The sequence below is a fragment of the Bombina bombina genome, chromosome 7 (assembly GCF_027579735.1).
Source record: "Bombina bombina isolate aBomBom1 chromosome 7, aBomBom1.pri, whole genome shotgun sequence".
Taxonomy (NCBI): domain Eukaryota; kingdom Metazoa; phylum Chordata; class Amphibia; order Anura; family Bombinatoridae; genus Bombina; species Bombina bombina.
The window spans coordinates 38,980,603-39,006,053 of record NC_069505.1 but is presented as its reverse complement, the minus strand read 5'-3'; the positions used below and the strand labels follow the sequence as shown (position 1 = coordinate 39,006,053).

The window sequence follows — 25,451 nt, the reverse complement described above, 5'->3', positions numbered from 1 at the left end:
CTTAAAAGTAGGAGGGGGAGAGAACGGAATGCCTGGTCTGTCCCATTCCTTAGTAACAATGTCCGAAATCATTTTAGGGACTGGAAAAACATTAGTATAAGTAGGTACCTCTAGATATTTATCCATTTTACACAATATCTCTGCTGGTATTACAATAGGGTCACAATCATCCAGAGTCGCTAAAACCTCCCAGAGTAACAGGCGGAGGTGTTCAAGCTTAAATTTAAAGGCCGTCACGTCCGAGTCTGTTTGAGGGAACACATTTCCTGAGTCTGAAAGCTCTCCCTCAGACAGCAATTCCCCTACCCCCAACTCAGAACACTGTGAGGGTACATCGGAAATGGCCAATAAAGCATCAGAGGGCTCAGCATTTACTCTAATACCAGACATACTGCGCTTACCCTGTAAACCTGGCAGTTTAGGTAATACCTCTGTAAGGGTAGTAGACATAACTGCAGCCATATCTTGCAGAGTAAAAGAAATAGACGCTCTAGAAGTACTTGGCGTCGCTTGAGTGGGCGTTAAAGGTTGTGACACTTGGGGAGAATTGGATGGCATAACCTGATTCTCTTTAGACTGAGAATCATCCTTAGACGTACTTTTATCACCTAAAATATGTTCTTTGCAATGTAAGGCCCTTTCAGTACAGGAGGGACACAATGTAAGTGGGGGTTCCACAATCGCTTCTAAACACATAGAGCATTGACTTTCCTCAATGTCAGACATGTTGAACAGGCTAGTAATGACCACAAAAAGTCTTGAAAACACTTTATTTAATGAAAAAAAAAACAATTTGAAAAACGGTACTGCGCCTTTAAGAAGTAAAAAAGCGCACAATTTTTCCAAAACTGCTTTAAAATGTTATAATTCTCACAATTTTAGCATATATGTGTCTTATCTTTTAACCTAAGATTGCACCACAAGTAAGGGACAAATTAACCCTCTATGGGAAAAACGTTACCCAAAAAACGTTATAATAAATAGATTAGCAACCCCCTGCACCTCGTCACAGCTCTGCTGGGGCGCCTACCTGCCCTCAGGGGTCTGAGAAATCTCACTATCACTTTGTTAGGCTATGTCTTCAGCTTAGGCCCACCGGAGCTTGAACTTGCTGCCTTCACATGAAAATCAACTGCGCAACTGAGGCGTGAAAATTAGGCCCCGCCCATCCTATGCGATGTCTCTCTGCCTAATAAAACCTCTGTAAAGCGGTATAGGAACTAGCCATGTGGGTTTTATGTATTCCCAAAAAACACCTATAAGCCATGTGAAACCCTCCAGTGTCCATTAAACATAAAAAACGTTTCCTCATAAAAACGTCATGTTGCCATTAAACATAAAAACGTTTTCTCATAAAAACGTTATGTTGCCAGTGTCAACCATGCTGCCATTCCTTTGCTGCATTTAGCCCATAATATACAGGTCCCAGTAATACCCCTTCATATCTGTAGGATTACTGCTTACCCCTTCCCTCATGGGAACTATGTCAGCCTGTTCTGAAATATCACAGTCTTTCTAGAAATAAATGACTGAACATACCTCAATGCTTGTAGCATGAAAAACGTTCGCCACACTGAAGCTTCTCAAGTACTCCTCAGCCATTCTGTGGGAACTACTCTGGATCTTAGTGACAACTGCTAAGATCATCAACCTCCAGGCAGAAATCTTCTTCCATCTGCTGCCTGAGGAAAAATAGCACTCACCGGTACCATTTAAAATAAAAAAGTCTTGCTTGAAGAAAATAAAAACTATAATTTTATCACCTCTTTCACTTTACCTCTTCCTATTACTAGTATAGGCAAAGAGAATGACTGGGGGTGGAGAGAAGGGTGGAGCTATATATACAGCTCTGCTGTGGTGCTCTTTGCCACTTCCTGTTAGCAGGAGGATAATATCCCACAAGTAAGGATGAATCCGTTGACTCGTCGTATCTAGTAGAAGAAATTGTATTCTCTGAATCTGAATCATGAAAGAAAAATGTAGGGTTTCATGTCCCTTTAATCTGAATGTAATATACCTTATTATAAGCCCTATTGAATCGTTATGTGGTTCACCCCACAGCCTGCACTCTTTTTAGGAGTGAGAGGTAGAAGGCTGTTGCCCCCCTTTCTCCTGCCCCTTTAGCGCGTTCACAAACTAAGGAGCAAATTACTCCTTTCTCATGACTAGTAGCTCTGTGCCAGTGAGTGGGGTGGTTTAAAATAAACCCAAATAAGCAAAATGAGCTAATGTGTTGTTTACACAAATTTAACAATGCCTCTAAGAAACATGAAAATAGAAAAAAAAAACTACTTACAGAAAAAGATCTTACGTTGAAGCAAGCGATAGAAATAGCGTCACTTATGGAGCAAGTTCACAAATATGAAGTTCACTGCAAAAATGTAGTAGGCATGTACAGATATTTATATTTGTTTACTAAACAAGCGTTGAATATGGCTGCAGGGAGTGACATTCTGCTATTTCCGGTGCTGGATTATTTATCATTTCTATATTTGCTCATGCACTGGTACACAAATAAATCTGGCACCAAAAACAACCAAATGCCGCTGCCTGTGGCCATATTCGACACTTGTTTAGTAAACAAATTCCAGATACAAATGTTTACCTATGCCTAAAATGTACATCAAGCACATCAGGAAGACATATGCTATAGTGGTGTTAAAAAGAAGACACAATCAACAATGCTGCTGATGGGGAACAGAAAATAATAACGCAAGTAATTTAAATGTTAAGAAAGAATATGCTATCCTTATGGGAAAATAGGGCATATGATTTGTTATAAAGATAAAACAAATACACATAATCAGGTTAAACAGCAAGGGTGAGGTGAATTACCTATACAGAACGTCTACATCGATATCCTGCAGAGACGCTATAAAAGCTCAACTACAATTAGATGGAACAAAGACGATGAGGGATTTGGACAATGGAGTCTCTGTTTTCTTTATAACAATTGGAAGAGGTTGGATTTGGTTTTACCACTGCAGAAATCAGGAATAGGCTTACATACATATTCCAATGAGCTCTTTGTACAAATAGAACAAGCAAGGATACAAGTAAAAGGTAAAACCATAAAAATGACTTTACACATCCTACTACTACAGGGTCAGAGAGGTCTCAATTGGACCAACACATCTAGGGAGCCTATCTGGGCCTACAATCAATAGTGCTGTTGCTACAGGGAGCTTAGTAGAGACTGGGCTACACCTGCATTGTGCCTTGTCCCTCTGTATGCTTCACCATCACTCTGCAGGGCTCAGAATGTACTGAAAGAGTATTGGATTTGTCTTTACAAATATGGCGCCAGGGTTTCCAAAATGGTCGCAACTTGCTACCATATTTGTACAGGAAGGTTGCACAAGTACATGCTCTCTGGCTTGGACTAACCAAGGGGGAAGGATGAATCACACTCACATAGGACATGTATCTCCTCTTGTTCTCATATAGCTGAAAGAGATCTATTGAAATGGGGGACACCCTGTCCCAGCCTGAGGTGCAGTGACTTAAGCTTTCAGATCTAGCTGTACATACAGCCTAACAGTTACCAACTAGGGTAAGGTGAGAAAATGTGCTTTCTTTTTATATTTTTAGGGGCAATATTATCACGCACTATGCCTGATGGAGTAGATAGACCATCAGATTGCTACATCTCCAGAGAAAAATGATTCATCAATATGTGGAAGGGAGTTCACTTTAATAACAGATCACAAACCATTGCTGATTATTTTTTTCATCTGCAAAAAGAGGAAGGAAAAGCTACAACTTTAAACTTATTAGAATGTTTGCAGTAACACAGGAAAACACATATCACCAAACGACTGGCATTACACCAGCTCCGCTATTTTTAAGACATAAATTATGTACTAAATTAGATCTAATGATTCAAAAAGTTAAGAAAAAACAACAGGTGATTTCCTTAAGGTATTTACATTGGGGTAGTTGCAAGAACGACCGTCTGGGAAAAGAATGGTTTGAGAGAGGTTTGTCAGCTGTTAACGTACTAATAATTATCAAGAATAGACTGTGATCAGCCCTACAGTTAGAGACACAAAGGAGTACCAAACTAAAGTGATCGAGCAAGTAAAAACGTTTGACTATTGCCATATTACGTTTCTTTAACGTATAAGGATGTAAGAATACTGTATAGACAAACACAATTTCCAAATACTTATTATTCACACAGCCAAACAGATTCCAGACCTTTCTTTTCAGAGGATTATTTTGATGCATAAACGTTAGTTGTGTCATTTGTATCATTGAGATTTAGCCTATGACATTACCAGCTCCGCCCCCACAGAACAGTCACCACCACTTCGCAGGTTCTGCCCTGATCCCACCCCCTCTGAACGCCCACTCTAGAACCAACTCTTGTAACAAGCACATTTCTTCAGGAAACAATTTTGAAATCCAGAAAGGATTTTGCAACACTATGTATTGTAGATGTATTGTTTCAGTCCTTACCATTTCAAGTTTCTGCATTCTCTCTTCCAGAGAGTGTTTCTCCTTCTCGCACATCCGCAGCCTCTCAGAGCGCTCTCTTTCCACAGATAACTGATGTTCTAACACTTCCTTATCCTCCAGTAATGACCTTGAGAACTCTCTCTCGTCCTGTAAAAAAATATTAGAAACACAATTAATAAAGCTAGATAGCCATTTAAATCCAAGTAGATTGTTAACACTTTATGAAGTAAGAGACCTGAAGGGATCGCTGATAAACCTCCATGGTGCGCAGTCTTTCGGTAAGAGCATTAACTTGTGTTTCAGAACGCCATGAGCGCTCTCTCAGAGAGTCCAGTTCATCCCGGTAACTACGAGAGAGAGTGGCAAGTGGCGAGAGCTCTCTAACCTGGAGAAAAAAAAAGGAGAGGCCATCGCCTATGTTAATTTTCCCAAGTACATTACTTTTAAAATATGTAACATAAACTTGGATGTGTAGACAGACTGACAGAAAGACAAATGGATAAAGTTTTCTAATATCAATAAATTGCTTTCTTCATATTGGAAGTGGTGACATATACTCATAACTGGTGCATATATAAATTTATCAAAGTTGGACATAGACTGAAACTTCCACCACCTATTCAAAATTCATTAAGCCTCACTTCACCTATATCTTCCAGGGTTTCATTAATGGACGCTCCTGCATTTATCATCTATAGTTGCTTGAGATGACCAATACGTGATATCTCATACATTATAATTATTATAATTCATTTGTATAGAGTCGCAAAATTCTGTAGCACTAGGACATCAAACGAGAACTGATTATCTTGGATACTTCTATCATTGCTAAGGAACTCCTTGTTCCCCCATGATGATTGACATATGCCACAGTCGTTATGTTGTCCGACTGGAATCTGATGAATTTGGCCGAAGCCAACTGATGCCACGCCTGAAGCGCATTTAATATTGTCCTCAGCTACAAAATATTGATTGGAAGTAGAGACTCCACTTGAGTCCAAACACCCTGAGTCTTCAGGGAATTCCAAACTGCACCCCAGCCCAGAAGGCTGGCATCTGTTGTCACTATCACCCACGAGGGTCTGCGGAAACAAGTCCCCTGGGACAGATGATCCAGGGACAACCACCAAAGAAGAGAGTTTCTGGTCTCTTGATCCAGAATTATCTTTGGAGATAAATCCGCATAATCCCCATTCCACTGACCGAGCATGCACAGTTGCAGAGGTCTGAGATGAAAGCGAGCAAATGGAATGATTTCCATTGCCGCTACCATTAATCCGATTACCTCCATACACTGAGCCACTGATGGCCGGGGAATGGTCTGAAGTGCTCGGCAAGTATTCAAAATCTTTGATTTTCTGACCTCCGTCAGAAATACTTTCATGGCTACCGAGTCTATCAGAGTTCCCAAGAAAGGAACCCTTGTCTGTGGAACAAGTGAACTTTTCTCTATGTTCACCTTCCAGCCGTGAGTTCTCAGAAAAGACAACACTGTGTCCGTGTGAGAATTTGTCAGATGATATGTTGACGCCTGATTTAGAATATCATACAGATAAGGCGCCACCGCTATCCCTTGCGGTCTGAGAACCGCCAAAAGAGACCCCAGAACCTTTGTGAAGATTCTGGGTGCTGTAGCCAACCCGAAAGGAAGAGCCACGAACTGATAATGTTTGTCCAAGAAGGCAAACCTTAGAAACCGATGATGATCTTTGTGGATTGGAATATGAAGGTAAGCATCCTTCAAATCCATGGTAGTCATATATTGACCCTCCTGAACCATTGGGAAAATCGATCGAATTGTCTCCATTTTGAATGATGGAACTCTTAGAAATTTGTTTAGACACTTGAGGTCCAAAATGGGTCTGAACGTCCCCTCTTTTTTGATAACCACAAATAGGTTTGAGTAAAACCCCTGTCCCTGTTCTAATTTTGGAACAGGACAGATTACTCCCATAGTAAAAAGATCTTTTACACAGCGTAAGAACGCCTCTCTCTTTATCTGGTTTGCAGATAATTCTGAAAGATGAAATCTCCCTCTTGGGAGAAAATCCTTGAATTCCAATTGATAACCGTGGGTCACTATTTCTAGTGCCCAGGAATCCTGAACATCTCTTGCCCACCCTGAGCAAATAAAGAGAGTCTGCCCCCTACTAGATCCGGTCCCGGATATGGGGCCACCCCTTCATGCTGTCTTAGGACCAGCAGTGGTTTTTTTTGGATTGTTTACCCTTATTCCAGTTCTGATTGGGTCTCCAGACTGACTTAGATTGGGAAAAATTCCCTTCCTGCTTTGCGGAAGAAGAAGAAGAGGGGGGTCCTCCTTTAAAATTCTGACAGGAACGAAAATTATTCTGTTTACCCCTCATTTTAACCAACCTATCCTAAGGTAGGGCATGGCCTTTACCTCCTGTAATATCAGAAATGATCTCCTTCAATTCTGGCCCAAAAAGGGTCTTACCTTTAAAGGGAATAGCTAAAAGCTTATGTTTTGATGACACATCAGCAGGCCAAGATTTGAGCTACAATGCTCTACGTGCTAAAATAGCAAATCCTGCATTTTTTGCCGCTAATTTAGCAATTTGAAAAGTGGCATCAGTAATAAAAGAATTAGCTAGCTTAAGAGCCTTAATTCTATCTAGAATGTCATCTAATGGAGTCTCAACTTTAAGAGACTCTTCTAAAGCCTCAAACCAAAAAGCTGCTGCAGTAGTTACTGGAACAATGCAAGCCGTAGGTTGTAAAAGAAATCCCTGATTAACAAATAATTTCTTTAGTAGACCCTCTAATTTCTTATCCATATGGTCCTTGAAAGCACAACTATCCTCAATAGGTATAGTAGTACGCTTAGCTAGGGAAGATATAGCTCCCTCAACCTTAGGGACCGTCTGCCATGAGTCCCGAATGGTATCTGATATAGGAAACATTTTCTTAAAATTAGGAGAGGGAGAAAACGGTATACCTGGTCTATCCCATTCCTTACTAATAATTTCCAAAATTCTCTTAGGAACCAGAAAAACATCAGTGTAAGTAGGAACTTCTAAATATTTATCCATTTTACACAATTTCTCTGGAGGAATCACAATAGGATCACAATCATCAAGGGGCCTCTTTTGTTCGCCCAACCTGGACTGTGATCTCAACAGATGCGAGTCTTTCAGGTTTGGGAGCTGTATGGGGATCTCTGACAGCGCAGGGGGTTTGGGAATCTCAGGAGGCGAGATTACGAATCAACATTTTGGAACTCCATGCGATTTTCAGAGCTCTTCAGTTCTGGCCTCTTCTGAAGAGAGAATCATTTATTTGTTTTCAGACGGACAATGTCACAACCGTGGCGTATGTCAATCATCAGGGTGGACTCACAGTCCTCAAGCTATAAAAGAAGTGTCTCGGATACTTGTATGGGCGGAATCCAGCTCCTGTCTAATTTCTGCGGTTCACATCCCAGGTGTAGACAATTGGGAAGCGGATTATCTCAGTCGCCAGACGTTACATCCGGGCGAATGGTCTCTTCACCCAGAGGTATTTCTTCAGATTGTTCAAATCTGGGGACTTCCAGAAATAGATCTGATGGCCTCTCATCTAAACAAGAAACTTCCCAGGTATCTGTCCAGATCCAGGGATCCTCAGGCGGAAGCAGTAGACGCGTTGTCGCTTCCTTGGAATTATCATCCTGCCTATATCTTTCCGCCTCTAGTTCTTCTTCCAAGAGTGATTTCCAAGATTCTAATGGAACGTTCGTTTGTACTGCTGGTGGCTCCAGCATGGCCTCACAGGTTTTGGTATGCGGATTTCATTCGGATGGCCAGTTGCCAACCTTGGACACTTCCGTTAAGACCAGACCTTCTATCTCAAGGCCCATTTTTCCATCAGGATCTCAAATCATTAAATTTGAAGGTATGGAAATTGAACGCTTGATTCTTAGTCATAGAGGTTTCCCTAAGCAACAGGTGGAGGTGTTCAAGCTTAAATTTAAATGACATAGCATCCGAATCTGTCTGAGGCAAAACATTCCCTGAATCAGAAATTTCACTCTCAGACAGTAATTCCCTGATCCCCAACTCAGAGCACTGTGAGGGAACATCGGAAATAGCTAACAAAGCATCAGAGGATTCAGTATTAACATTAATACTTGACCTACTGCGTTTACCCTGCAACACTGGTAATTTAGACAATACCTCTGTAAGGGTACTTGACATAACTGCAGCCATCTCCTGCAGAGTAAAGGAATTAGACGCACTAGAAGTACTAGGCGTCGCTTGTGTGGGCGTTAAAGGTTGTGACACTTGGGGAGAATTGGATGGCATATCCTGATTCTCTTCAGACTGAGAATCATCCTTAGGCACACTTACTTTATTTAAAATATGCTTTTTACTTTGTAAATCCCTTTCAGTACAAAAAGTTACACAATTATAGAGGGGGTTGCACAATAGCTTCTAAACACATAGAACAATGAGAAACCTCAATGTCAGACATGTTGAACAGACTAGTAATACCACAAAAGTCGTTTAAACACTTATTTATAGCATAAAATAAACATTAGAAAAAACGTGTACTGTGCCTTTAAGAAAAGAAAAAGTGAACAATTTTTCAAAAATGCACAAAAAACGTTAAATTATTCTCAAATTTAACTTAATATCGTTGGTTAATCCAAAAATGACTGCACCGAGAAGCAAAAGCAGAAATAAGCCTTAAGAAGTACTTATATCAACATCTAGTCAAAAGATAGATACAAATATCCCCTGCCCCCAGAGTACTTCGAATCAAGTTTCCAGCCCTTCAGACCAGCTACACAGTCCAGGAGCCACCAAGTTACTGTTTGCTGCTGCTAAGCCTGAAGAAAATGCGCCAAAATAGGCTCCGCCCCTTAAGGTAAAAAATCAGAGTAGGCTCAGACAACACCACATGGGAATGTGGTTTTGCACTAAAGTAGAAATACAGACACAATACAACCCTCAAGCATAAAACCAATAAGTTTAAAGTGCCAAAAAAATAAAAAACATAAAACATTGTTTTTTACATTGTCTCCCATGTCACATAATGCCCAAATATCAACTAATGATAAATAAAATATAGGGAATGCAGTAACACCCCTCTTTTTAAAATAGGTTTTACTGCTTACCCCATTCCCATACAGAGAAAAAATGCCAGCCAGTTCTGATACACCAAGTCTCCTCAGAAAAAAAGGCTGCACATACGTTAATGCTGCTTGTAGCATGAAACCGGTCTCCACACTGAAGATGTCTCATGGTTACCTTCAGAAGTCTTGTGGAAACCAGCGTGGATCTTAGTTACAAATGCTAAGATCATCAAACCTTAGGGCAGAAATCTTCTTCCATATCCCCCTGAGGAAAAGCATAATTTATGTAAGAACTTACCTGATAAATTCATTTCTTTCATATTAGCAAGAGTCCATGAGCTAGTGACGTATGGGATATACATTCCTACCAGGAGGGGCAAAGTTTCCCAAACCTCAAAATGCCTATAAATACACCCCTCACCACACCCACAATTCAGTTTAACGAATAGCCAAGAAGTGGGGTGATAAGAAAGGAGCGAAAGCATCAAAAATAAGGAATTGGAATAATTGTGCTTTATACAAAAAAATCATAACCACCACAAAAAGGGTGGGTCTCATGGGATAGCAGATTCCCAAGATGTGGAACTTCCACGCAAGAGTCACTAGAGAGGGAGGGATAAAATTAAGACAGCCAATTCCGCTGAAAAAATAACCCACAACCCAAATCAAAAGTTTTAATCTTAATAATGAAAAAAAACCTGAAATCATAAGCAGAAGAATCAAAATGAAACAGCTGCCTGAAGTACTTTTCTACCAAAAACTGCTTCAGAAGAAGAGAAAACATCAAAATGGTAGAATTTAGTAAAAGTATGCAAAGAAGACCAAGTTACTTTGCAAATCTGATCAACAGAAGCTTCATTCCCAAAAGCCCAGGAAGTAGAAACTGACCTAGTAGAATGAGCCGTAATCCTTTGAGGCGGGGACTTACCCGACTCCACATAAGCATGATGAATCAAAGACTTTAACCAAGACGCCAAAGAAATGGCAGAAGCTTTCTGACCTTTCCTGGAACCAGAAAAGATAACAAATAGACTAGAAGTCTTTCTAAAATCTTTAGTAGCTTCAACATAATATTTTAAAGCTCTTACTACATCCAAAGAATGCAAAGATCTCTCCTTTGAATTCTTAGGATTAGGACACAATGAAGGAACAACAATTTTTCTACTAATGTTGTTAGAATTCACAACCTTAGGTAAAAATTGAAATGAAGTCTGCAACACTGCCTTATCCTGATGAAAAATCAGAAAAGGAGATTCACAAGAAAGAGCAGATAACTCAGAAACTCTTCTAGCAGAAGAGATGGCCAAAAGGAACAAAACTTTCCAAGAAAGTAATTTAATATCCAGAGAATGCATAGGTTCAAATGGAGGAGCCTGTAAAGCCCTCAGAACCAAATTAAGACTCCAAGGAGGAGAGATTTACTTAATGACAGGCTTGATACGAACCAAAGCCTGTACAAAACAATGAATATCAGGAAGATTAGCAATCTTTCTGTGAAAAAGAACAGAAAGAGCAGAGATTTGTCCTTTCAAAGAACTTGCAGATAAACCTTTATCCAAACCATCCTGAAGAAACTGTAAAATTCTAGGAATTCTAAAAGAATGCCAAGAGAACTTATGAGAAAAACACCAAGAAATGTAAGTCTTCCAGACTCAATAATAAATCTTCCTAGACACAGATTTACGAGCCTGTAACAAAGGGCTCCATGTACGAAGCAGCGAAAGCTGCTCCGGAGCCTTTGCGGGGCAGGTTCGCATATGCGAGCCTGCTTCCCGCAATGTAAGAAGCAGCGGTCATTAGACCGCTGCTCCCTACACCCTACGCCACCTCTTAGGTGGCGAAGCAAAATCACCGAGAGCTCGCTCGCTCTCGGTGATTGACAGCCCCTTCAGTCGCGTGATTGGTCGCGCGACTGAAGGGGCGGGCATTACACACTCCGATGAGTGTGTAATGATACATACGGGCAAGCGGATCAATAGATCCGCTACCCGTGTGTAGCGGAGGCGGGCGGACAGCTTCGCGAGTTAAGAAGCTGTCCGCCCGCCTCTTAGTACATGGAGCCCATAGTATTAATTATTGAGTCAGAGAAACCTCTATGACTAAGAATCAAGCATTCAATTTCCATACCTTCAAATTTAATGATTTGAGATCCTGATGGAAAAATGGGCCTTGAGATAGAAGGTCTGGTCTTAACGGAAGTGTCCAAGGTTGGCAACTGGCCATCCGAATGAGATCCGCATACCAAAACCTGTGAGGCCATGCTGGAGCCACCAGCAGTACAAACGAACGTTCCATTAGAATCTTGGAAATCACTCTTGGAAGAAGAACTAGAGGCGGAAAGATATAGGCAGGATGATAATTCCAAGGAAGCGACAACGCGTCCACTGCTTCCGCCTGAGGATCCCTGGATCTGGACAGATACCTGGGAAGTTTCTTGTTTAGATGAGAGGCCATCAGATCTATTTCTGGAAGTCCCCAGATTTGAACAATCTGAAGAAATACCTCTGGGTGAAGAGACCATTCGCCCGGATGTAACGTCTGGCGACTGAGATAATCCGCTTCCCAATTGTCTACACCTGGGATGTGAACCGCAGAAATTAGACAGGAGCTGGATTCCGCCCATACAAGTATCCGAGACACTTCTTTTATAGCTTGAGGACTGTGAGTCCACCCTGATGATTGACATACGCCACGGTTGTGACATTGTCCGTCTGAAAACAAATAAATGATTCTCTCTTCAGAAGAGGCCAGAACTGAAGAGCTCTGAAAATCGCATGGAGTTCCAAAATGTTGATTCGTAATCTCGCCTCCTGAGATTCCCAAACCCCCTGCGCTGTCAGAGATCCCCATACAGCTCCCAAACCTGAAAGACTCGCATCTGTTGAGATCACAGTCCAGGTTGGGCGAACAAAAGAGGCCCCTTGAATTAAACGATGGTGATCCAACCTTCAAGTCAGAGAAGACCGAACATTGGGATTTAAGGATATTATTTGTGATATCCTTGAATAATCCCTGCACCACTTGTTCAGCATACAAAGCTGAAGAGGTCTCATGTGAAAATGAGCAAAGGGGATCGCGTCCGATGCAGCAGTCATGAGACCTAGAATTTCCATGCAAAAAGCTACCGAAGGGAATGACTGAGACTGAAGGCTTCGACAAGCTGAAACCAACTTCAGACGTCTTTTCTCTGTTAGAGACAAAGTCATGGACACTGAATCTATTTGAAAGCCCAAAAAGGTTACCTTTGTCTGAGGAATCAAAGAACTCTTTGGTAAATTGATCCTCCAACCATGTTTTTGAAGAAACAACACAAGTTGATTTGTATGAGATTCTGCAGAATGTACCAAGATATCGTCCAAATAAGGAAATACCGCAATACCCTGTTCTCTGATTACAGAGAGAAGGGCGCAGAGAACCTTTGAAAAGATCCTTGGAGCTGTTGCTAGGCCAAACGGAAGGGCAACAAACTGGTAATGCTTGTCTAGAAAAGAGAATCTCAGAAACTGATAGTGATCTGGATGAATTGGAATATGAAGATATGCATCCTGTAAATCTATTGTGGACATATAATGCCCTTGCTGAACAAAAGGCAGAATAGTCCTTATAGTCACCATTTTGAATGTTGGTATTCTTACATAACGATTCAATATTTTTAGATCCAGAACTGGTCTGAAGGAATTCTCCTTCTTTGTTACAATGAATAGATTTGAGTAAAACCCCAGACCCCGTTCCAGAACTGGAGCTGGTACAATTACCCCAGCCAACTCTAGATCTGAAACACATTTCAGAAATGCCTGAGACTTCACTGGGCTTACTGGAATGCGAGAGAGAAAAAATCTTCTCACAGGAGGTCTTATCTTGAAACCTATTCTGTATCCTTGAGAAACAATGTTCTGAATCCAAAGACTGTGAATCGAATTGATCCAAACATCTTTGAAAAATTGTAACCTGCCCCCTACCAGCTGTGCTGGAATGAGGGCCGCACCTTCATGCGGATTTAGGAGTTGGTTTTGACTTTCTGAAAGGCTTGGATTTATTCCAGACTGGAGAGGGTTTCTAAACGGAAACCGTTCCTTTAGGGGAAGGGTCAGGATTCTGTTCCTTATTCTGACGAAAGGAACGAAAACGATTAGCAGCCCTGTATTTACCTTTAGATTTTTTGTCCTGAGGCAAAAAGGTTCCTTTCCCCCCAGTAACAGTTGAAATAATAGAATCCAACTGTGAACCAAATAATTTATTACCTTGGAAAGAAAGAGAAAGCAAAGTTGACTTAGAAGTCATATCTGCATTCCAAGATTTAAGCCATAAAGCTCTTCTAGCTAAGATAGCTAAAGACATATACCTGACATCAATTCTAATGATATCAAAAATGGCATCACAAATAAAGTTATTAGCATGTTGAAGAAGTTTAACAATGCTATAAGCATTATGGTCTGACACTTGTTGCGCTAAAGCCTCCAACCAGAAAGTTGAAGCTGCAGCAACATCAGCCAAAGAAATAGCAGGTCTAAGAAGATTACCTGAACATAAAAAAGCTCTCCTTAGAAAGGATTCAAGCTTCCTGTCTAAAGGATCCTTAAAGGAAGTACTATCCGCCGTAGGAATAGTAGTACGTTTAGCAAGAGTAGAAATAGCCCCATCAACTTTAGGGATTTTATCCCCAAACTCTAATCTATCAGATGGCACAGGGTACAATTTCCTAAACCTTTGAGAAGGAGTAAATGAAGTACCCAGACTATTCCATTCCCTAGAAATTACTTCTGAAATAGCATCAGGAACTGGAAAAACTTCAGGAATAACTACATGAGGTTTGAAAACCGAATTTAAACGCTTAGTAGATTTAGTATCAAGAGGACTAGACTCCTCCATATCTAATGCAATTAACACTTCTTTAAGTAAAGAACGAATAAACTCCATCTTAAATAAATATGAAGATTTATCAGTGTCAATATCTGAGGCAGAATCTTCTGAACCAGATAGATCCTCATCAGAAACAGATAAGTCAGAATGATGACGGTCACTTAAAAATTCATCTGAAATATGAGAAGTTTTAAAAGACCTTTTACGCTTACTGGAAGGAGGAATAACAGACAGAGCCTTCCTAATAGATTTAGAAACAAATTATTTTACATTAACAGGGACATCCTGAACATTAGATGTTGAAGGAACAACAACAGGTAATGGATTATTAGTAATGGAAATACAATCTGCATTAGAAAGTTTATCATGACAATTATCACAAACAACAGCTGGAGGAACAGTTACCAAAAGTTTACAACAGATGCACTTAACTTTGGTAGAACCAGCATCAGGCAGCGTCTTTCCAGAAGTAGATTCTGATCCAGGGTCATGTTGAGACATCTTGCAATATGTAATAGAAAAAACAACATATAAAGCAAAATTATCAAATTCCTTAAATGACAGTTTCAGGAATGGGAAAAAATGCCAAATGAACAAGCCTCTAGCAACCAGAAGCAATGAAAAATGAGACTGAAATAATGTGAAAAAAAGGTGGAGACAAGAATGACGCCCACATTTTTTTGGCGCCAAAAATGACGCCCACATTATTGGTGCCAAGTACAACGCCCATATTTTCTGGCGCCAAGTATGACGCCACATCCTGTGACGCCGAAAAAAACGACGCCCACAATTTTGGCGCAAAAAAACGTCTGAACGTCAAATATGACGCAACCATACGCAAACTTCCGGCGTCAATTAGGGCGCCGGAAATGACAAAATTTTTGTGCCAAAAAAGTCCGCGCCAAGAATGACGCAATAAATTGAAGCATTTTCAGCCCCCGCGAGCCTAACAGCCCACAGGGAAAAAAAGTCAATTGAAAAAATTATTTTAAGGTAAGAAAAAATATTTCATATGCATTATCCCAAATAATGAAACTGACTGTCTGAAATAAGGAATACTGATTATCCTGAATTATGGCAAATATAAGTTTAAACACATATATTTAGAACTTTACATATAAAGTGCCCAACCATAGCTTAGAGTGTCATAAAAAATAAGACTTACTTACCCTATGACACTTATCTACATATAGTAGATAGCCAAACCAGTACTGAAACGAGAATCAGTAGATGTAATGGTATATAAGAGTATATCGTCGATCTGAAAAGGGAGGTAAGAGATGAATCTCTACAACCGATAACAGAGAACCTATGAAATAGATCCATAGAAGAAGACCATTGAATTCAAATAGGCAATACTCTCTTCACATCCCTCTGACATTCACTGCACTCTGAGAGGAAAACCGGGCTCCAGCCTGCTGCGAAGCGCATATCAACGTAGAATCTAGCACAAACTTACTTCACCACCTCCATGGGAGGCAAAGTTTGTAAAACTGAATTGTGGGTGTGGTGAGGGGTGTATTTATAGGCATTTTGAGGTTTGGGAAACTTTGCCCCTCCTGGTAGGAATGTATATCCCATACGTCACTAGCTCATGGACTCTTGCTAATTACATGAAAGAAATAGTATGCACCGGTACCATTTAAAATAAAAAACTTCTTGATTGAAGAAACTAAAACTAACACCTCACTTTACCATGTCTTCCTAGTATAACACAGGCAAAGAGAATGACTGAGGGTGGAGGGGAAGGGGAGGGGCTATATATACAGCTCTGCTGTGGTGCTCTTTGCCACTTCCTGTCAGCCGGAGGTTAATATCCCACAAGTAAGGATGAAATCCGTGGACTCGTCATATCTTTGTAAAAGAAATAAAGTTTTTTTTTTTTTTTAAATTTCCCCCACTTTTCAAATAAAAAACGACTGCACATAGCAGTTTTTAGGGATTAAAAGTGCCTTTACGTTTTAGCGGTCTATGCGGAACTGTGTGTCCCCAGTAGATATACAGTATATGCTTATTAACATATATATTTATGTGTTAATATGTGTATATACACATATAAACACAATATATATTTATATATTCATATATACTGTATTTACAATTTGCTGTCCATCGATGCACGACTTACCCCCTTTGCTAGGCTAGGTTCTCTGTTGTGAGAACAAGGCTTCCTGTGGAGCCTATGGAAGCAGCTCTCATGAGCGCAATGCGAACGCGACCTCATGCACTGGTATTACTAAGTTGAGCACAAATATTGTGAAAGCACTTAGCCTTAAAAAAGAAATACATGAAAATGGATGGTATATAAAAAAGTGTAATTAACCAATAGACAATAGAGACAAAAGTCTGCTTGAGTTACAATCGAACATTATTTTATAGATAGTCCTGGTCACATGACTCACATACCCCCAGGGGTAATTGGATACTGTAGGTGCTTTCTGGGAAAATGTATGGACATAAGTCATATTGCTAAACAATGTGGAAAGGGAGTTCTGACTTCCAGCATGGGGCTGGCTGGGAGAACCACAACTAAATCTAAACCCTCAGCTGTGTTAGAGCATAAAAACAACACTGTCCTTAATAGTGTGAAATCTAGAGAAAGGGAGACCCAGCCTTTAACTTGGAAACCAGATACCTCATTGGAATAAGGCTAGGGTTTCCAGCTGTGCTCCATAAAAATACCGGACAACCTATAGGTGATTGGACACGGGACGTAGCTGGGATCACACAATGGCCTCTATTTATCAAGGTCTGGCGGTCCTTGTGGCAAACCTAGCCACTTCTGGACTATAATGTAAGAAAGGTTGTCTATAGGCTGTATTGTGTGCTATGTATATGTGACAGACCCTTCGGTCAGAACTGTAACAGTTAACCTTGTTCAGCTTTCAGAAGCTATTTTCTAAATACAAGGTTGCTGGCCTCAGCTATTGTGTGCTCTAATTAAGTTTAGTGATAAACATTCCCATTGTCTAATCATCTCCAGAGTCAGACTGCTAGTGATAATATGGACTGCATTGTTATCTGCTTAAGTAATGTAATTCTATTGTGGCATGTAAAAGGGCGTTTGCTCTCTATCAAATGTACAATATTCTTTCAACCCCCCACCTGGGGTCAGACCTGCATAAATACTGGGCATATGGCCCTTAATAAAGTACATTCTGTTTTAACCTGAAAACTGGCTGGGTTGTGAGTTGCTGATCCCATATTCAGGACATTGTTCCCTGGTGTTAACCCTTGGTATCCTGTTGGTACCGTAACAGACCTGATCCGACACTGCGGATCAGGTCCGCCAGACCTCGCTGAATACGGCGAGCAATACGCCGCCCCCTGCAGACTCGCAGGGGGTGTCAATCAACCCGATCGTACTCGATCGGGTTGATTTCCGGCGATGTCTGTCCGCCTGCTCAGAGCAGGCGGACAGGTTATGGAGCAGCGGTCCGTACGGAGCTTGATAAATATGGGCCAATGTCTCCACAAAAGCTCAACCTTAGGCCCCACCCTTGATCCCACCACATATATGTTTCACCCCTTGGTTGCCGTAACACAAGTACGTAGTAGTGATGTGACCCCCTTGGCTGCCAGAAGTAAACACGCAGCAAAGATAAATACCCATGGTTGCCTGTAACACATATAATAGAAAATGCACAGTGTAATTTTATGTTGAGTCATATTTCTAATGCATAAAGGCTTAGAAGGCTCTTTACATTTAGCTGACAGGGATCGTTAAGTGTTCAGTATTTTTGTACAGATTTTACTGGACAGTCTGCTAAAATACTAAACACCCTATTTGCATAATAATTAATATAAAATTGATACAGACATAAAGGCTTCTAAATGTGAGGACTCTACTATTAAATAATGACAGACCTAGCACCTATAGTTTCTTAGCTACACTACACAATTACATATGCTAAATAGTAACCACAGAGGTAATCACATGACATGATCCTGAGCCTCAGCCATAGCTCTGTAGATATTACCAGACCAAACCAGTTCATGTCATTTTAATAATCTATTCTCAACATATAAGCACTGGAAACTCAGGATTTATAATTTGTTAGAATTTAAAGGGACAGTAAACACCTTGTAATTACAATACATTTTGGTTACCATCCTAGAGAATAACATATCAGCCAAGTGTAAATATTTGTTTAACAAAAAAAATCCTGTTTACTGCAATTGGTTTTCAATAGAAAAACTGCACCCAACACTCACCTTATTTGGAGAAGCCAAATAAGTTTGAGTCGGCAGACAACAAGGCTAATCATTGCCCTTAAGTTAGTATAAAAGGAATTGTTTTGCAGTTGTTATCTATTAAAGCCAATTTGGAAAATATTTGATGCAGAGTTATCTCTGAAAAGTCAGCTGGATGCAGTTCCAACTCAATGTATAATTATCAGATCTAAATTACATGAAAGGGGCCAAAATAAATAAGTATATTACAAAGTCGTTTCATTATGAAAAATTAAAATTTTTATGTTAAAGCTACACTAATAACATCACTAAAGGCTAAACTGAAAGTCATGGTATAATGTGATGCCTGGTTGTCAAGGTGACAGCATTAGGGGAGTGGCTTATGTGATGCAGCAGTTATGTCACAAAACCAACTGACAACACAAAGTCACCACCCTCATAACTGCTGTTAATTTTACTACAGTTGTCAGACTGATCCTGCTGAGCTTCAGTAATCACTGACATGTAAATATTAGTTATCTAATATCTTTATTTCACAGTTAGCACATTACAGTACAGCTAGTGCTTTACAACCACAGCTCTGCATATGTGCTGGTATGAAGAACAATGACTACCTCCAACACAATGCAAATGGCATCTGGTGAGAGCTGCAGGTATGAATAACAATTACTACAGGTAGTGTTCCCATGATCACCCAAAACTCAGTAACTGAATAATACTAAATCACATTTATATACATTGTACAGATAAATAATAATACAGATAAATGACAGAAGTAATAGTTAAAACTTTGTAGCTTCCTATGGGCACCAGTACTCTGAGACAAAACATATCATACAAACTGTACATAATAATGATCAATATTATCTTCACACCTTTATTTAAAAATACATATAATTTAATAAATATTCAAATTTTTAAGATAATTATTTTAAACATATTATAGCATTATAAGTATTATAGCCATAACTGTAGACCACACCAATGCCTTTCTGTGCTTCCTCTACATATCTTTATAAGACTTGCAGCTGGCAGTAAAGGCTTTAAACAAGCTTTAAGGATGGTAAGAATTACTGCATAATTAGCCTGCAAATGCTCTAAAATAAGGACTTCTAGTAAAGGCCTAAAATATAAACCCCACGGCATGGGTCTGCAATTTATACGCTGGTGCTGGGACCCTCATTAAACACTGTATTGTAAGGTGCCGCATCTGATGCAGCTGTTTTTTCAGCTTGAACCCAAATGAAGAAAACACAACTTGCGATCTGAAATAAATTCAGATCAGACTGGTGCGCATCTGGCCAGCAGAATACACGCTGATGGCAGATGTCCTCACGCTGCAAACGCTGGGATGCTTTTAGATTACTAAACTGTAAGTATCTAAGGTAAGATTTTCTGAGATTAACAAGTTTATAAGCTCTTTGAGCAAGACATCTCATTACCACATTTCTGTCACGCTTCTCCTTTACTTTCCCATTTCATAAAAATCTTTAGTTTTAATTTGGTTCTGTATGTTTAAAGCTTTCTGTACTTTTCAAGGCTTATTGATATAAGATATACAAATCATCTCTGTGACACTAGAACTTGAATCATAACACCAACAATAAAGCATAATTACACTTACACTGCTATAACTTTAATGAACTGATATTAAATCAAATTGAATGCCTTAAATCCACTATCACTGCTCATATCGGTATAATGTAATAATGTTAAGGATCATTGCAAAGAGAATACAGAGATATGATTAATATGTTTGCACTTATATCTTCAATGCAATGCCTTGATGTATAGGGACACCAATAATACTACTAGGTTATCAGCACCTTGCAGCTGGTTTACAATTTTATCTGAGAACTGCAGAACCCTGGAACAAGGATTACCATGTCTGTGACACTAAACTTGACTGTCTACAGCCACTGTGGGACAACTACTGTTACTGTACATCTGGGATGGTCCTGTATTTTATACCTCAGATTAGAAACTGAAAAAAATACTGCATTACAAGGAACAGTGTGTCATGCATCATTGGATAAAAAAAAATCCTTACAAGATGTGCATAGACTGATTCATATCTGGCAAGCATTATAATGAAGACTGGAATACTCTATGGCAGTGGCAGGAAGATTGAATATTTCAGAAGGACTAGTGTTATGTCACATGCTGAGTGCAGTCTTACATCAGGGATTTCTTTTATTTCTCTACACTATAAGTACCCAGAGGAAAGTTCTCCTTAAATACAAGATTGTAAGCTCTTTGAGCAAAGCACTGAAACACTAGATTGTAAGCTCCTTGGAACAGGGTCTGTACTCACACCCATGGAAATCCTTTAGAGCAGGGACTCTCATTGAACCAAATAATATGTATTGTTGTTAATAGAGTGAGATAAACCCTCCATTTAATTAGTTCAGCAAGAAATACATATACAATGGATAGCATATACAAATTATCCCACAGAGTGTATTACTAATATAAAATGCATTTTTAATAAGGCACCCCTTATGCTCCTGTCAGTTTAAACAAGTAGTGTACCAAACTGTGAAATACATGAGGCTTAAATAACACAGCATCAACCATTGGCAGCCTGTTTTGCTACTTTAGGACTCTTTCCCTCAAGCCAGTATGGTTGATGCTGATGTCCTCGAGCATTCCATCCTTTGCTATAGCACTGCCCATTATATTGAAATAGATTTTAAATTATAAGTGTTGCAATTTTGCACAGATAAGTATATTGTTTTTTTTTTGCTAAGTTTAATACAATGGAGGGATGAGTCCCAAATGGGCCAAACAGTCTGCCTATGGTTAGTGCTGCTGACCTGCTCAAGCATTCATTTCATGCTTTGTAAGTGTGGTTGCAAAAATTAATGTAATCATCAGCAAAACTGGCATATAGCCGTAAACCTAAAGTCAATGCTTGAGTCCAATAACATAGCACCTACATCATACTGAAGAGCCCCAACGAGGGCAAAACAACCTGCCTATAGTGAAAAAACACTTTACATTTGTAGTATTACAATATATTATTCCCCTGCAAGACACCACTCTTTTTGTACTGGGTTTGCATGTAAGCAGAACTACTATAGAATAATAAGGCTTACATATATCATTTTTTTTATTTTTTTTATTTATTTATTTATTTATTTATATACCATACAGGATATAACTCCATTACAGATTGACCGTAAATACAAAAGAAAGACTTATTATTACATACATTGTTCCTTTAACCTATGAAAGAAACAAGATCTTATACAAGTGTTTACAACTAATAAAACATAAAACTGGTCTATTACTTAGCAGATATTAGCTCTTTTTCTAAAAAAAAACAACAAAAAAACCCTGCTATTTCCAAACATAGCTACTAAACAATAGTGTTTGTATTATTTCATGTGTACTATAACCTAAAAATCTATTTTCTAGCTACAGTAATTCCATAGAAAGGGAGACACCTTATATAACAGAGGCACTTATTTAAAGCAGTGCTTAGTAGAGCTATCTTAAAAATATTTTTAAGCGTCCTTTGTTCGTAACTCAAAATTACATGAGTTATAAAGAGTATGGTAGTTTTTTCCAGCGATACAATGTGTATTAGTAGAATGGCAGAAAATGTTTAGAATCTTAGGCGTTAATATAGCTTTTTCTAAATATTTACCCATTACGGGTAACCCTAATTTTATACCAGCACTAGACTCTAAAGTCTTTAAAAATTGGGCTTTGAAAGGAATAAAAATGGTACATCAATTCATAGATACAGACTTAAAGGTTTGCAAAAAAAAAATTCAAAAATTAAACAAGAATTTGATATAGTAAATAGAGACATTTTTGCTTTTCTGCAGATACGGCATTATATCCAGGAAATTCTTCAGAATAATACAGGAATCGAGACATGGGACAGTCTAGAACCTGCCTTGACTTTGTTTAAGGCAGGTAAATATAATATTTCAACCCTAAACAAAACAATCATCTCCTCCTATGGTCATGATAACCTACAAAAATTAGCAGACATATGGCAGATTCCCCCGGAAAGAATAAAGCAAGTTTTAACCTTGTAGACAGAGCGACAATCTCTTCTTCTCAGAGAGAAACGCACACTAAACTTACAAAAAAACATATATTACCCCACAGATTAAGGCTAAATGGGTTAAAACAGAGGTACGCTGCCAGAAATGCAAGTCAGCAAATGCTGATTTATATCACTGTTTTTGGGGATGCCCTAAAATCAAAAAATTCTGGTATAAAATAAATAACTTGATTAATAAGATTAACCTTAGTAATATACAATTTACTGATAAAATTTTATTTTTTTCTTGCCAATCAAGAAGAAATATCTTTTGAGAATACCCGTCAATTAAATATTATACTTATAACATGCAGGCTTATGATTTTGAAATATTGGAAATCCAACAAAACTCCAAGCCTTAGGGAATTCATCCAGAAATTTAAAAATCAACTAATTCTAGAACAAATTGATACTGCAGTAAGTTCAGAATTACAAGTCAAAAATTTTTTTTTATAAATGGGGAAAAATAATAATGAGTTTTCCAAAAGAAATACAAATACAAATAATTGCACCCTTCAGGGGTACGTCCTTTCTTTAATTGGATACTGCAAGCAACCAATACCCGGCGTAGCAGAGGCCTTGAACCTGGAATACCGGGGGGGGGGGGGGGGGGGAGAGTAGAGAAATGTGACTAGGTTTCTATTTTCTTTTCTTTTTTTTAGGTAAAGATTAGAGAGAAAAAAAATGAAAGAAGGCTTCCATATATCATAAGATTTTAAATTTTGCCTGATTTCCAAGTGCCGTTGACATATTAAAAGGGTTCCTACCTAAAACTATTAAATAGTCAGATGTTCTGCACATATCTGCAATTAATATGTTTGTATATTTATATAGGAGGACACAAAGAATATTTGTTAATGATCGCAGAAACTGGATCACCCGAAAACCCCTCACAGTTATGTCCATGCTTATTTCAGTGCAGGCCTCCATTTCCCAAGTTGCCTACTTACCTCATTTGTCAGTGCCATAATGGTCTAGCTATCTATAACATTTTCATATACAATGTTAAAAAAAAAACAAGCTCATCATACTGTAACACACCTAGTAAAGAAAACTTGAAAAACGACCCTGTTAATACTTTGAAATCAGCTATTTAGATATTTTAAATTGTACTTTTTATATCAGATATCTGGTGTCAGATCATAGTAATTTCCAAAGAAATAGGATAACTACATTATTTGTTTACAAACTGAATAATAAAGTATGAATTTTTGCACATGTATAGTAAACCCTTTATGCCTTGATAAAAAATATTTGCCTAGATTACGAGTTTTGCGTTAGAAGCTGTGCGGTGCTAACGAGCAGTTTATGCTCACCGCTCACTTACAGACAGCGCTGGTATTATGGGTTTTTACAAACCCGGCGTTAACCGCAAAAAAGTGAGCGAAGAGCAAAATTTTGCTCCACATCTCACCTCAATACCAGCACTGCTTACGTTAGCGGTTGCACGATTTCCCCATAGGAATCAATGGGGGAGAGCCGGCTGAAAAAAAACCTAACACCTGCAAAAAAAGCAGCGTAAACCTCCTAACGCAGCCCCATTGATTCCTATGGGGAAATAAAAGTTATGTCTACACCTAACATGAACCCAGAGTCTAAACACCCCTAATCTTACACTTATTAACCCCTAATCTGCCGCCCCCAACATCACTGACACCTACATTATACTTATGAACCCCTAATCTGCTGCCCCCAACATCGCCGACACCTACATTATATTTATTAACCCCTAATCTGCTGCCCCCAATGTCGTCGCAACCTAACTACATTTATTAACCCCTAATCTGCCACCCACAACGTCGCCACCGCTATAATAAAGTTATTAACCCCTAAACCTAAGTCTAACCCTAACCCCCCCTAACTTAAATATAATTTAAATAAATCTAAATAAAATTACTACAATTAACTAAATTATTCCTATTTAAAACTAAATACTTACCTATAAAATAAACCCTAAGCTAGCTACAATATAACTAATAGTTACATTGTAGCTAGCTTAGGGTTTATTTTTATTTTACAGGCAAGTTTGTATTTATTTTAACTAGGTAGAATAGTTACTAAATAGTTATTAACTATTTAATAACTACCTAGTTAAAATAAAGACAAATTTACCTGTAAAATAAAACCTAACCTAAGTTACAATTACACCTAACACTACACTAAAATTAAGGCCTAGATTTGGAGTTTGGCGTTAGCCGTGAAAACCAGCGTTAGAGGCTCCTAACGCTGGTTTTAGGCTACCTCCGGTATTTGGAGTCACTCAAAAAAGGGTCTAACGCTCACTTTTCAGCCGCAACTTTTCCATACCGCAGATCCCCCTACGCCATTTGCGTATCCTATCTTTTCAATGGGATCTTTCTAACTCCGGTATTTAGAGTCGTGGCTGAAGTGAGCGTTAGAACTCTAACGACAAAACTCCAGCCGCAGGAAAAAAGTCAGTAGTTAAGAGCTTTCTGGGCTAACGCCGGTTCATAAAGCTCTTAACTACTGTACTCTAAAGTACACTAACACCCATAAACTACATATGTACCCCTAAACCGAGGTCCCCCCACATCGCCGCCACTCGATTTATTTTTTTTAACCCCTAATCTGCTGACTGCAAAGCGCCGCCAGCTAAATTATCCCTATGTACCCCTAATCTGCTGCCCCTAACACCGCCGACCCCTGTATTATATTTATTAACCCCTAATCTGCCCCCCACAACGTCGCCGCCAGCTACCTACAATAATTAACCCCTAATCTGCCGACCGCAAAGCGCCGCCACCTACATTATAGCTATGTACCCCTAATCTGCTGCCC

At 39.1% G+C, this 25,451-nt stretch overlaps 1 protein-coding gene across 1 annotated transcript in view; it reads right to left on the bottom strand.

Moving 5' to 3' along the window:
* Nucleotides 1-25,451, bottom strand: part of CCDC88B (coiled-coil domain containing 88B) — a 217,907-nt gene that overhangs the window by 123,438 nt on the left and 69,018 nt on the right. The window contains exons 10-11 of the mRNA XM_053720050.1: nucleotides 4,697-4,846; nucleotides 4,462-4,608 (exon numbers count right to left, since the gene is read on the bottom strand). Of these exons, the coding sequence (XP_053576025.1) occupies nucleotides 4,462-4,608; nucleotides 4,697-4,846 (297 nt within the window). The remainder of the gene's footprint in view (nucleotides 1-4,461; nucleotides 4,609-4,696; nucleotides 4,847-25,451) is intronic.